At 45.5% G+C, this 15,530-nt stretch overlaps 1 protein-coding gene across 1 annotated transcript in view; it reads right to left on the reverse strand.

Annotated features, from left to right (window-relative positions):
• Positions 1–13,281, reverse strand: part of ANXA5 (annexin A5) — a 71,029-nt gene extending 57,748 nt beyond the window's left edge. The window contains exons 1-2 of the mRNA XM_077279034.1: positions 12,876–13,281; positions 8,440–8,472 (exon numbers count right to left, since the gene is read on the reverse strand). Of these exons, the coding sequence (XP_077135149.1) occupies positions 8,440–8,448 (9 nt within the window). The 5' untranslated portion in view covers positions 8,449–8,472; positions 12,876–13,281. The remainder of the gene's footprint in view (positions 1–8,439; positions 8,473–12,875) is intronic.
• Between the last annotated feature and the right edge of the window lie 2,249 nt (positions 13,282–15,530).

Raw genomic sequence — 15,530 nt, forward strand, 5'->3', positions numbered from 1 at the left:
CTCAAACCAGGTTAAAAAAAAAATTAATTAAGAAAAAAAAAAAAAAAAAAAAAAAAAAAGTGACTTCTCGCAATGTAGTACTAGGAACGCTAGCTGCCGGGAGCATCGGTGACGCTGCGCGGGAACGCCGGTAGGTGAGAATATTGCGATTTTTTATTTATTTATTTTTTTATTATTATTATTATAATATCTTGTTACTATTGATGCTGCATAGGCAGCATCAATAGTAAAAAGAGAAAGCGAGTAAGAGAATTTCCCTGACAGAAATTCTTCCAGGCGTGCTCAGTTTGAAAAGGCGGGACCCGTCGCTGGATTCTTGGTTTTCAGAGTCAGCGACGCATCCTGCGCCCATAGGCTTCCATTGTAGCCAGTGACTGGCAGCGCAGGATGCGTCAAGGACCGATTTTCCGACGTGCAGAAAAAAAGCTTTACTCGACGGACCGTTATTTTTATGCAGGATCCAGTGCACGACGGATGAAAACGGATGGCTATCCGTTGCTAATACAAGTCTAAGAGCAAATGCAAAATCCTGCAAATTTTTTTTGCAGGATCCTGTATTCTCAAAGATCGACGGATTGTGACGGGAGCTGAAAGACGAAGTGTGAAAGAGGCCTAATCGATGCACTGCTGAGTCAGCTGACAGTCAGTGTCGTGGCTATAGCTGACTCCGTACACAGTGACTGAAGCCGTGTCTCTATAACTGAAAGCCAAAAGGTTGGTGGGACTATTAAAGTTAATTTCCTCTCGGCAGCCACACGACTTTAGAATGCTATTAACCCCATATCTGCAGGTTAAAAGCAATTTTTTTTTATTGCAGCGCTTAGTGGTGTTACAAATCTAAGTTCCCTGCCTCTACTCTCATACTTGCCTGTCATCAGCGCCACTCCTGTCGGTCTCCAACAGTTTGTGACCTACCAGATCTCTACAGTGTTTTATGGAGTGAGGCGGAGGTCACTTATCTAGGCAAGTCTGACAGCCTCCTTCAGGCCTCATTGTGGCTCTCAGACTTCCATTGAGAGCTTGTGACTTCTGTTAAGTCAGACCTTGCGGTCACAAAATGGTGCCTTTGGACCAGAGCAAGAAGAGCTGAAGACAGCGAGTGGCAAGTACTACACTACTAGGTGCAGTGATCTTGCATTAGTAACACCACTCCAGCGCTGAAACAAACAAAAAAAAGCTTAAGTGGCGCTTTACATATTGATAGTGCTTCAAATATTTATATGCACTTGAATTTTGAGAAACCAGGAAAGATTTCTTGCCACAACCTATAGCAGTTGAATGGAGTTATTACAGTGTGGTAATTCGTGTGCACTAGTCGAGGTCTTACGTGTTCCCAAAAGTTTTTCTGACTGGATTAATGAGGCTGAGCTGCGGTGCCAGACACAGCCCAAGGAAAGGCGGGGTGTACTTTCTCAAAATTCCAGCTTTCAGTTTTATTTGCTTTGACCTACATGCTAGAGAACTATAAACTGTTCCACTAAAACCGTTCCGATGGTAAAGTCAGACAGTATGTTATTAGGAACTTGGACAAGTACATTTCCCAGAGCATTATTTGCACAGATAATTCTGAAAGCGCAGCTGGTGTATGGTTTCTATACTACAGCACTGATGGGGTTAGTGGTCACACTGAGCATTGCCCTAGTAATGGAGCTCAGCCGCTTTTCTATTGGGTGGGTTCACATTGCAGAATTATTTTGCTAAGAGAATGAACTGAAGACGTCAACATGAGCAGATCTCAGCAGAGCTCTGAGGAAATAACATGGCGGTTAACATTAAAAAAAAAAAAAATAAATAAGAAATATGGATCCGGCGAGTGATGCCGCCGGATCCGTTTTTTTTCCTCTTAGACTTGTATTAGCGACGGAGTGCGATGGATGACCTCACGTTTCATCAGTCGTTCGCCAGATCTGTTGAAAATTGTTTATCCGGCGAAAAGTGTTTGTCCAGCGGTAACGGACAAAGAAACGTTTTTTGTGTAAGTCGAAAAAACGGACAGCAACGGATCCGTCGCCGTCCATCGTTTGCTCGAATGAAAGCCTATGGGCGCCGCATCCGTCAAGTGACTGAATCCTGGGATGGATTCCATTTTTTAAACTGATTATTCTCTTATTTTTTTTTTTTTTTTTTTAAGGATCCAATTAGCCAGATCAGTTAGTCGGATCCGGTGAAAAAAAAAACCGGATCTGTTGCATCAGTTTTTCACAATCTGCGATGGATCCAACAGATTGTGACTGACGGCAAAAAAAACAAAAACTGATGGGTGAAAGTGGCCTTACACACCGTCCTAAAGAGTATTTAATTTAAAGTCAATATTTGATTCAATTTCTTGTTAAAACATGACCAACAAGACCTACAGCAGAAAAAGCGATAAGCCATTTCTACAAATACGGAATATAAATTATGTACTTTTGGGATGTGAGAGCGCAGTGTGAGAATCGGCCCAGTTACTCTGTGCTCCCTCGACACAGATGTTCCCTGGATGAGCCCATGACCACCACACTTCTAGTGCACAGTGAGCTGGCCGGTTTTGCTTTTCTCATATTTTATGCTTTCTAGATACGAGTCCAGAAAAAGTGAATTACAACCAATATGGAAATTTATGTGTCAGCCATCCACTGAACACAAGCTTGATATAGTAAGTTTCAGAGATTTAGGCACCAAACAGCTGAATAAGTGCTTTGCCTAAAGACTCGGTGGTGCATGCACACAGAAGGTATTCGTATAATTCACAGACAAGAGGCAAAGAAATGCAGCACTCACCCGGTCCTTGTTGTTACATTTTCTTTTAATTCATATTAAGAGGACATCCACATCTTGATAAAGTGCGGTGTGCAGGTGAAAAGAACCCGACAGACTACAGCCGTTTCACACACCGCACTTTATGAAGATGTGGATGTCCTCTTAATATGAATTAAAAGGAAAAAAAACACAAAAAAAAAAACACAAGAAAAAAAAATTAACAAGGACCAGGTTTGTGCTCCATTTCTTTGCCTCTTGATTGTGAATTACAAGCTCGACAGACAGCTTTATTACGTCTCCTTTAGGCCTCAGTCACACTTCATATTTAAACACGTAGGTGAAATATTATTCTTCTTCTTCAAGGATGGATCACTTATAAAAAGCCTCAATATTTTGCAGTGTTAAATACAGATGGAACATGGATGCCATCCGTAGTTTTTCAAAACCTACTTGTAATCAGAGCAGTCGGGAGAAAAAAAAAAAAATCCAAGCAGACATGACGTCTCTATCAGTTTTGCCCAGACAGTGAAAAGCACCATATATTATAATGAGTACAAGTTCTATCTGTAAAAAGAAACTGATAGGACACGTCAAACACGGATGTGTGTGAATGAGATCTTAAGGTACCGTCACATTTAGCGACGCTGCAGCGATCCAGACAACGATCCCGATCGCTGCAGCGTCGCTGTGTGGTCGCTGGAGAGCTGTCACACAGACAGCTCTCCAGCGACCAACGATGCCGAAGTCCCCAGGTAACCAGGGTAAACATCGGGTTACTAAGCGTAGGGCCGCGCTTAGTAACCCGATGTTTACCCTGGTTACCAGCGTAAAAGTTTAAAAAAAACAAACACTACATACTTACCTTCCGCTGTCTGTCCCCCGGCGTTCTGCTTCTCTGCACTGTGTAAGCACAGCGGCCGGAAAGCAGAGCGGTGACGTCACCGCTGTGCCGTCACCGCTGTGCCCTGCTTTCCGGCTGGCACTTACACAGTGCAGAGAAGCACAGCGCCGGGGGACAGACAGCGGAAGGTAAGTATGTAGTGTTTGTTTTTTTTACTTACGCTGGTAACCAAGGTAAATATCGGGTTACTAAGCGTGGCCCTGCGCTTAGTAACCCGATGTTTACCCTGGTTACCAGTGAAGACATCGCTGGATCGGTGTCACACACACCGATCCAGCGATGTCTGCGGGAGATCCAGCGACGAAATAAGGTGCTGGCCTCCTAGCTCCGACCAGCGACATCACAGCAGGATCCAGATCGCTGCTGCGTGTCAAACACAACGATATCGCTATCCAGGACGCTGCAACGTCACGGATCGCTAGCGATATCGTTGTTAAGTTGTTTAGTGTGAAGGTACCTTTAGGGTACTGTCACACAGTGCCATTTTGATCGCTACGACGGCACGATCCGTGACGTCGCAGCGATCGTATGATTATCGCTCCAGCGTCGTAGACTGCGGTCACACGTTGCAATCACGGCGCTGGAGCGATGCCGAAGTCCCCGGGTAACCAGGGTAAACATCGGGTTACTAAGCGCAGGGCTGCGCTTAGTAACCCGATGTTTACCCTGGTTACCAGCGTAAACGTAAAAAAAAACAAACAGTACATACTTACATTCCGGTGTCTGTCCTCCGGCGTCTCAGCTTCTCTGCACTATGTAAGCACAGCGGCCGGAAAGCACAGCGGTGACGTCAGACGTCACCGCTGTGCTCGCTTTCTGGCTGGCCGGCGCTCACAGTGCAGAGAAGCTGAGACGCCGGAGGACAGACACCGGAATGTGAGTATGTACTGTTTGTTTTTTTTACGTTTACGCTGGTAACCACGGTAAACATCGGGTTACTAAGCGCGGCCCTGCGCTTAGTTACCCGATGTTTACCCTGGTTACAAGCGAACACATCGCTGGATCGCTGTCACACACAACGATCCAGCGATGTCAGCGGGTGATCAAGCGACGAAAGAAAGTTCCATACGATCTGCTACGACGTACGATTCTCAGCAGGGTCCCTGATCGCTGCTGCGTGTCAGACACTGCGATATCGTAACGATATCGCTAGAACGTCACGAATCGTACCGTCGTAGCGATGAAAATGGCACTGTGTGACAGTACCCTTAGGGTGGGTTTACACTGCAGCGGAACAATGGTTGAGATGTGACATTTTCCAGCAAAAACTGTGCAGACATGTAATTGTTCGTTTGTTTGTTTTTTTAAAAAGGGACTGCAGCTAAATCTAGTTTCATTGTTGTTCAAAACAAAAAAAGGCACCAGGGCTGTAGTTTGGTCATGACATGGTAAATAGTCACAGTTTCAGCAAACTGCATAAATCAATAGTATAAGCAAACAAGGTAAGATTACGAAGTTTCTTTCTTCATGTATAAGCCTCTGACCCCTTCCCCTGTATGCATCATTCACTGAAAAACAGCTAAAAAAAAAATATATATATATATATATCCTGCTCAAGACCAGACAGACTACCACCTCACAGAGGAATTGTCTTCCGCTGCCTAATGAAGTCTATGGCAATACGGAAAGGGCAGGGAAGGAGGAGCAGAACACGCTTCAGGTTTTTAGTAAAGAGGTTGTTCAGTCCTAAACTACAAGTCTGCAGTCACATTGTACACTGTGAGGATTGTCCGATGCCAGCAATCACGTGAGCACAAGTATGTGATATGCATACTCCCGGCCACGTTCAAATTAGACTGTTTTCAACCTCGCTCAACACACTTGTATTGAGCGAGGCTGTGCCCATTAGTCAAAAATGTGTCCAGAAGTATGTACATCGCACACTTGCACTCACACGACAGCCAGCACTGGAGGACAAAGCGTGCGATGTGAGAACTCAAGTCTGCAGTCACATAGTGACTGCAGATTTGTAGTTTAGGACCAGACAACCCCTATGGCTGAATTCACAGCTACACTGCTTAGTCCTGCTGTAGGATCTACTCTAGGCTGCTGTTAGAGACAGGAGGCTGGATTCACTCTTGTCTATGTTTAGTGGATATATAAAAAAAAAACCCTAATATCTCAGAAACTGAAAACCAGACATAGAATATGAAAGGGAAGAGAATATACGATTCAAGGAATAATGGCCAGAAAGTGTTAACATACACGCTTATCCTGAAGCTACAGGTATATTTTAATCCTGCCTAAATTGTTCAATATTGTACAAAACCAAATTATAAAACACACACAGCCATATATAGGGAACTATTGAACCTTGATTTACCCTTGACTTTACACGACGAAGGCGGAAGCCGAAGCGCACGTCAGGGTGGACGCCACTTGGATGAAGGAGCTAGACTTAAGTGTAGTACTGATTAGTTCTCTTATAATACTTTCTACACTACTAGGTGACACACCGTACATGGGCGCACGATGAGTGTTTCTTTGCAATATATATATAGTTGTATCTTGTTTCACTATTTATGAATATGTAAAATAGAGGAGTGCACTGACACTATACCCTTTTCTTTCTGTCCTCGTATAATGAAAACTCCTTATCGTGTTGCTTGTTTTTCTTGGACACTGTTAGTATTACATATATTATATGCTTATTTTGTCACCTTCCTTCCTACATTCCCATATCCCATGAGGGCGTCCCTGTCTTTTAGTTGTTTTTTTAATGTCATTGTGCTGATACCCCTGCTGCTGCTACTATAAATATATTGGTATGTCACATTGAATTTGGGACTTTATTGGTCGGGCTTTTTCCCCCCTTTGCTGACAGATCCCATATAAACAGATGTATATTATATTTTCTGAGCTTTATAGGTGGGGAATGAACATGAAATTTATGTAGCTAATAGGGGAATGAACACATATCCCACATAAACAGGTGTAGATTATATTCCCGTGTTTGATAGGTGGGGAATGAACATGAAATATACTGTATATTTCATGTTCATTCCCACCTATAAAGCTCAGGGAATGTAATATACACCTGTTTATATGGGACTAGATGGTGGTCCGATTCTAACGCATCGGGTATTCTAGAATATGCGCGTCCACGGAGTATATTGCACGCGTCCACGGAGTATATTGCACGCGTCCACGGAGTATATTGCACGCGTCCACGGAGTATATTGCACGCGTCCACGGAGTATATTGCACGCGTCCACGGAGTATATTGCACGCGTCCACGGAGTATATTGCACGCGTCCACGGAGTATATTGCACGCATCCACGGAGTATATTGCACGCGTCCACGGAGTATATTGCACGCATCCACGGAGTATATTGCACACAGCCACGTAGGCCCACGTAGGATATAGCAATGTGGCCACTATATGCGTGGTTAAAAAAGACTTAAAATAAAAAAACATATACTCACCTTCCGAAGGCCCCTTGAAGTCCTGGCGCCTGTGTGCGGTGTACACGGCAGCTTCCGGTCCCAGGGTTGGTATGAGCGCAGGACCTGTGATGACGTCGCGGTCACATGACCGTGACGTCATGGCAGGTCCTTCTCGCATAGCATCCTTGGCACCGGAACCTGCCGCTTACACTGCCGAGGACAGCGTGCCACGTCGGAGGGTGAGAATAACGCTTTATTATTATTATTTTTAACATTAGATCTTTTTACTATTAATGCTGCATACGCAGCATCAATAGTAAAAAGTTGGTCACACAGGGTTAATAGCTGCGTTAACGGAGTGCGTTACACCGCGGTCCATGAACGCTAGCATTAACCCTGTGTGAGCGCTCAGCGCTGACTGCAGGGCAGTAAAGCAGCGGCCATTTCGCTGCCAGACTATGGCCGTCCCTGATTGGTCATGAGCGTTTTGCCATGACCAATCAGCGACCTGGTTTCCATGACAGACAGAGGCCGCGACCAATGAATATCCGCGACAGACGGAAGTGACCCTTAGACAATTATATAGTAGGATATGTGATCATTCTCCTATTATCTACATGTATTTCATGTTCATTCCCCACCTATCAAGCACAGGGAATATAATATACACCACCCGTTTATATGAAATATGTGTTCATTCTCCTATTATCTACATATATTTCATGTTCATTTCCCACCTATAAAGGTCAGGGAATGTAATATACACCCGTTTATAAGGGATCTGTGTTGATTTCCTAATTGTCTACATATAAATCATGCTCATTTCATATCCAAGATGCATAAGAAATCTATAATACCTCTTCATCTCTTTGGACCTATAAGTTATGTTCATTCTATTTAGTACGTCCCACACATGTGCATGAAAATGAAGCTCAGGAAATAAAATCAAAAGTCTTTATTTGAACGAGTTAAAAAATAAGCTGCTTGACAAACCGGTGCATACCGAAGGAAGGGATGTCTTTAGTAACTAGACGTGTTTCGAACACGTATAGTGTTCTTAGTCCTCAGTTTCACCAACTGAGGTTGAAACTGAGGACTTAGAAGACTATATGTGTTCGAAATGCGTCCAGTTACTCAAGGCATCCCTTCCTTCGGTATGCACTGGTTTGTCAAACAGCTTATTTTTTTTTTAAACTTGTTCAAATAAAGACTTTTGATTTTATTTCCTGAGCAGGATACCTTCATTTTCATGCACAAGTACCTGGCGTCAAGCAGAGACGTTTCCGTGCTCGGATTAAAATTCTCATGGGCTGTGAGAATACCATCATAAGGGTGAGCTGAATTATTTCCTTTTTTCAGTATAAATACATACACCATTTGATTTGGCAATAATAAATGAAGGGCAGCTCACCTTCGCCATTTTGCTTCTGATGTGCTTCTGGGGCTGTAGAAGGAAGAACAGTAAAGTTTAGAGGAAAAGCTGCTATGGCTATTGTCTTCAATCAAGGTCTTTGGAGAAAAGCCTACATTTCTGTCATGTAATCAGCTGTGAGACAATACATGAAATATGCAGCGTTGCTTATTAACAGGAAGCTCCCCAGGAGAATGACAGGAAAGTCAAAGATACATTAAAGGGAACCCATCACCAGGTTTTCCCCAAATAATGAATGACCTGCATCTTTCAGTCCTCTTTGCATACTGGAATGTTTTATACAGTATATGTCCCCCAGGCATAAATATGATAGCTTTTACTATACTTCCAGACAGCGCAGTCTGGTGGGCATCTCAGTCGCCTTCTTTGTACGATCAGGGTATGTTCACACGGTGAGTAAACGCTGCGTGTTGGATGCTGCATACAAACCGCAGCGGCCAGATGTTACAGCATAGTGGATGGGATTTCAAGAAATCCCACCTCCACTCTGTGTGCCGAGACGCCTCCGGCTTCCCTGTGGAGACGGACATGTGGCGCGTCTTTCCAGACCGCAGCATGTCAATTTATGTAGTGGAGATGCTCAGTCTCCACCACGTAAATAACCCATATACTTCCATTAGATGCGTTAAAACCACATTATCTTCCTAGTCACATTCGTATTGAGAGCGGGAACGCAGCTTACAACACGTGTACTAATTTAAATAATGGTGTACACTGTTTTAGCCAGAAGTACATGTACACGGTAGTTCTCGCGATCAGTTGAACTGCAGTGCACGTGACCGCCGGGGACCGAGTTATCTTCAGTCATCATCTCCAAGCTCAGCTGTGTTCTGGATGTCAGGCTGCATGGTGGTATAATGCCACCGTTCAGCCAAAGGCATTCAAATGTAGTAGGACAGTATGTATATCTTAGGTAAGAATATTGTTGCTTTTTTATTTTAATTCTCTTCCAGGAGACAAGGGCGTCGGTGGAATAGGCGATGCAATAAGTATGGTTTAATTTAGATCTATTTAAAGGAGTCCGTCATTATTTCAATTAAAATACTCAGAATAAAGTGTCAGTGTATTTACCATATAACTATAAGATTAGTAACGGATAGGTGTCTTATAGACGCCTCTCCATTACTAAGCCGTGGGCTTGATGTCACCTGACAATACAAAAGGTGACATCAACCCCACTTGCCATCGCTACAGGGCAAGTGGGAAGAGCAGGGTAAAGTGCCACAATTGGCACATCTTTGGATGTGCCAATTATGGGGCAGCTGCGGGCTGCTATTTTTAGGCTGGTGAGGGCCAAAATCCATGGGACTCTGCTTACCTTTTGAACGACATCATTGGTTTTACCATGTCATGTACTGGAAAACGGGAAAAAAATTCCAAGTGCGGTGAAATTGCAAAAAAAGTGCAATGCCACACTTGTTTTTTGTTTGGCCTTTTTGCTAGGTTCACTAAATGCTAAAACTGACCTGCGATTATGATTCTCCACGTCATTACGAGTTTATAGACACCAAACATGTCTAGGTTCTTTTTTATCTGTGGTGAAAAAAAATTCCAGACTTTAAAAAAAAAAAAATAATAATAATAATAGCGTCATTTTCCGATACCCGTAGCGTCTCCATTTTTCGTGATCTCGGGTCGGGTGAGGGCTTATTTTGTTTGTGCCGAGCTGATGTTTTTAATTATACTATTTTTGTGCAGATACATTCTTTTGATCGCCCGTTATTGCATTTTCATGCAATGTCGCGGTTACCAAAAAAAAAAAAAAACCACATTTCTGGCATTTCTAATTTTTTTTCTCGCTTCGCCATTTAGCGATCAGGTTAATCTTTTTTTTTATTATTTTTATTTTTTTTATTTTTAACTTTTTCCATGCCTCAGTAGCCTCCACTGGCTAGAAGCTGGCATAACTCGATCGGCTCAGCTACATAGCAGCGATCATCAGATCGCTCCTATGTAGCTGAAATCATGCATTGCTAGGAGCGCCGACCACAGGGTGGCACTCATAGCAATCCGGCATCAGCAACCATAGAGGTCTCAAGGACCCTTATGGTTACTATGCAGATGCATCGCTGAGCCCCGATCAGGTGACGGGGGTTGGCGATGCGCTCATTTCCGGCCTAATGGCTGGAAGCGCCGGTAAAATGCCGCTGTCAGCGTTTGACAGCGGCATTTAAGTAGTTAATAGCGGCGGGTGGATCGTGATTCCACCCGTTCCTAATGCGGGCTTATGTCAGCTTTACAAAACAACTGACATGTCCCGGCTTTGATGCGGCTCACCGCCGGAGCCCGCATCAAAGCGTGGGTTCTGACCTCGGACGTACTACCCCATCCGGAGGTCAGAAAGGGGTTAAAGTACTTTGATCGCCAGGACAGAGAGAAGTACACTTGTGCGGGAGTGGGATGTAGGACGCGTGATCTACATGAAGCAGATCAAGACCGAAGATGCCAGTCAGACTGGACTGAGCCACCTGGAAGTACAATAAAAGCTATTCTTTGTGCTGACTGGCGACATTATACAGCATTCTAGAATGATGTAACAGAGGGCTGAAAGACACTGCCTGCACTTTATATGGGGAAAAACCTGGTGGCAGGATCCCTTTACTAATAAGCAGAGAAGTCGTGGGCCCCAGCAGAGAGTACATTACAGAAACCATTATTTCTGCCTGGTATCCTGCTCAGGTGTAACTTACAGTAATACGACTCCTACATGGAGAGCAGGCACACAACCTGCTTTTCTAGACAGAAGGCCGCCCTACAATATGCTGAGCGCAGGTTCTGCTGAACGAGTGCCCAATAAATCCCCAATATCGGAATGGGCCCAAAGTGTGTGCTCAATGTAGATTCCACTCCTGGTTCCGGCTTAATACAGATCTAAATAATGCCATGTAAAAGTAGCTTTAATCTGATGCTAAATGCATAAAATACCAGAAAAGCAGGAACCTCCCCATTCTGATACACGCAACTAACTTTATCTGAATAATAATAATTATAAAAACAATTTCAGCCACAACTTTGTAAAAACACCTTTTAAAGGGGCTGATGACCGGTCAAACAGTAAGAACATTGTTTGCCACCAGCGAATCACCTCGTGTATACAGGGATGTGCTGTGGACAACATTGAAAGTGTACGGACTCCCGATCACTCCATCACATATAGCGGCGATGATTGCTCCATAAAGGAAGGTAAACGAGCGCCAATAAATGCTTGTTTCAGGAAGAACATGCACTTGTGTACATACACGGTTTCTTGTGGATCATTCACTCATAGATAGATAGAACAGAACATGGACACATTCAAATGTTCACACCTACATTTTTTTTTGTGGACTGATGGTGGAAAAAAAAAAGTGCATATTTTATTTTTTTTTTCAGATTTGTTTATGTATCAAAGTCACACATTCATGCGAGTGAGGGCATGAAAGAAAAAAAAAAAACCTGTCAATGATCGCACTCACATGCAGTTTTTCACCTAGTAGCAGATAGAAGAGACCCCCCTCCCTGTAACTGAGAACAGAGGTGTCTGGATTTTATAAAAAACAAGGACCAAAAACATCCAGCTAATCAACCTAAAAAATAAATAAAATAAAAACACCTCTACACAGACACGTATGTGAGCAACAAGGCATGTGAACGAGGCCATATAGGAGCCTAATTTCAGAAACCACAATGGGACTAGACTGGGGGGCTACACAAACTTTGGTCACAATGCCATCATACAACTAGAGTTTGCCATGCTGCACAATAATTAGGACCCAGAGGATACGGTGACTGCAACAAGCAAGTCACAAGAAGTTTAGCAACGTTGGACGGTTCACAACTTGCTTATGACAGCTGTAGCACCCTCGGGGGTCACAGTGTCACCCCATTCCTTGTATGTAGCAGCCACACCTAGCAGACCTGTGTTCCAGCCAATGTGAGCGGAGCTCCAGCCTAAGTGTGAGTACACCATCATCTGTGGATGTGGGAAAGCTCCAAAAACCAACAGGGCCCCTGCCTGGATGCGGAGATTGGGACCACAAGGTAGAGCGCAAGCAAGGCTACATTGGAGGCAGCAGAGGAGCAATGTGAAGCTCATGGGCCCCAATACAAAGTCTCCACTATGGACCCCACCTAGAACAGGGCTGGAGTAGCTTTGTCTTCATATATGGGGCACAGAAGGGCTCTCTAAACTCCAGTGCGGCTCTATCCCTTGCACCCACTAGATTTATGCTCCATGAGGAGAGACATAGATACAAAAAAGTTGAGAACCTGCACAGTGGCCAAGTTGTACAATCAGCTGTTGAGCTCTGCTCCTTCCTCAGACACTAGGAGCCCAGCACTGCTGCTTGCTCAGGCCCCAAGCCATGGTGCTGCCTCCTCAGCCCAGCACACTCTGCTTCCTGAAATCAAGACAATAAGTGTAGAAGGAAACTTACTGTAGTTTATGGCCAGAAATAAGCGAGGAGATGCTCCTGAGGACCGAGCAGCAGAAAGAAGAGGCAGACACAGCCCAGTGCGCAGCTAGAAGTGCTCCCGCCCTGCCGGCCACACCCTGATCACCAGCACTGCCCTGCCTGCCCTGCTCGCATCGCCAGCCCTGTTTAACCATTTCAGTAACGTTTGTCAGGTTGGGTAGAAGAGGCTGCTCCGTTATGTCATGGAGTCATTTGTGGGACTGTGGCAGCAGGCGGCTGTTTCCTGACGAGTGAGCTCACACTGGGCACTCATATATCCAGGCACATGACACTTTGTGTTATTATAGTCATTTTTTTTTAAAGCCGCTCAAAAATGAGACATTTTCCTGGTCTGTTTCCGGTACACCCGTGTACTTGCATCCTGTGTGTACAACACTCTGAATACGTGCGTTATATACAGAGTTAGGCTGCCGTCACACTATCAGTATTTGGTCAGGATTTTTCATCAGTATTTGTAAGCCAAAACCAGGAGAGGGTGATAAATGCAGAAGTGGTGCATATGTTTCTATTATACTTTTCCTTTACTCCACTCCTGGTTTTGGCTTAGGCTACTTTCACACTAGCCTCGTGCACTGCACGTCGCTATGCGTCGTTTTGGAGAAAAAACGCATCCTGCAAAAGTGCTTGCAGGATGTTTTTTCTCCACATACTTTTATTAGCGAAAAATTGCGACGCAGTGCCACACGTAGCATCCGTCGTGCAACGGCTGCGTCGTGTTTTGGCGCACCGCCGCCACAAAAAACGTTACATGTAACTTTTTTTGTGCGTCGAGACCGCCATTTTCGACCGCGCATGTGCGGCCAAAACTCCGCCCCCTCCTCCCCGGACCTTGCAATGGGGCAGCGGAAGCGTCCTAAGACTGCTTCCGCTGCCCACGTCGGGCATGTTTTTCACAGTATGCGTCGGTACGTCGGGCCGACGCAGCGCGATGGCCCCGTACCAACGCTAGTGTGAAAGCAGCCTTACAAATACTGATGTAAAATACTGACCAAACACTGCTAGTGCATACCTCCCAACCGTCCCGATTTCAGCGGGACAGTCCCGCTTTGGCACCGGGGTCCCGCTGTCCCGCTTCGGGCATTTAAAATCCCGAATTTGCGGCCGCCGGTGAAGCCCCGCCCACTTCCGGGACGTAGAGACGATTAGGACTAGTCCCGCACTCCGGGCGGGGTCAGTGACGTAAGCGGCCGGCATGATCACACTCTGCAGCCTTTGTTTAGTAAATCTGGGCCAGGAGATCGGGGAAGGAGGGACCAGCTGCGTGCGCGGCGCCGACTCCAGCCTGGTGTCTCCCCCACCACGCACCGCAACGCGCATGCGCGGGAATCTGTGGTACCCGATGCTGAGGCGCAGAGTCTGGCCCTTGTGTCACTCGGAGGCGGCAGCGGCGTGTGAGGGGGAGGGAGGCGGTCATCATTACCGGCACACACCGGCATGCATTGTGTATGGCGGATAAGGGGCGGCAGGGAGAAGCCTGCAAACCAGATAGTGCAGTGTGTCCATGCACCTCTCCATCCACAGGTAGCACTGTAACACCTCTAACAGTGCCAGCCAGCACCCTCCTAGTGCCAACCTGGCTGTGGGTGTGTGTGTGTGATGGCTGGGTGTGTGTGTGATGGCTGGGTGTGTGTGTGTGATGGCTGCGTGTGTGTGTGTGTGTGTGTGTGTGATGGCTGCGTGTGTGTGATGGCTGGGTGTGTGTGTGTGATGGCTGCGTGTGTGTGTGTGATGGCTGCGTGTGTGTGTGTGTGTGATGGCTGCGTGTGTGTGTGTGATGACTGCGTGTGTGTGTGTGATGACTGCGTGTGTGTGTGATGGGTGTGTGTGTGAAGGCTGCGTATGTGATGCATTTGTGTCAAAGCTGCATGTGTTTGTGAGCTGCGTTTGTGATGCTGCGTGTGTATGTGTGATACTGTGTGTGTGATGCTGCATGTGTGTGAGCTGCGTGCGTGTGTGAGCTGTGTGTGTGCTGCGTGTGTGTGGGCCGTGTGTGTGAGCTGTGTGCGTGTGCATGTGTGTGAGCGTGTGTGTGTGAGCTGCGTGCCTGTATGTCATTATACAGTATGGAGAACTGTGGCCATTATACAGTATGGAGCATCATGTGCGGTCATTATACAGTATGGAGCATCATGTGCGGCCATTATACAGTATAGAGCATCATGTGCAGTCATTATACAATATGGAGCATCATGTGCAGCCAGTATACAGTATGCAGCATCATGTGCGGTCAATATACAATACGGAGCATCATGTGCGGTCATTATACAGTATGGAGCATCATGTGCGGCCATTATACAGTATGGAGCATCATGTGCGGCCATTATACAGTATGGAGCATCATGTGCGGCCATTATACAGTATGGAGCATCATGTGCAGTCATTATACAATATGGAGCATCATGTGCAGCCAGTATACAGTATGCAGCATCATGTGCGGTCATTATACAGTATGGAGCATCATGTGCGGTCATTATACAGTATGGAGCATCATGTGCGGTCATTATACAGTATGGAGCGTCATGTGCGGCCATTATACAGTATGGAGCGTCATGTGTGGCCATTATACAGTATGGAGCGTCATGTGTGGCCATTATACAGTATGGAGCGTCATGTGTG

Source organism: Ranitomeya variabilis, chromosome 1, assembly GCF_051348905.1.
Source record: "Ranitomeya variabilis isolate aRanVar5 chromosome 1, aRanVar5.hap1, whole genome shotgun sequence".
Classification (NCBI taxonomy): domain Eukaryota; kingdom Metazoa; phylum Chordata; class Amphibia; order Anura; family Dendrobatidae; genus Ranitomeya; species Ranitomeya variabilis.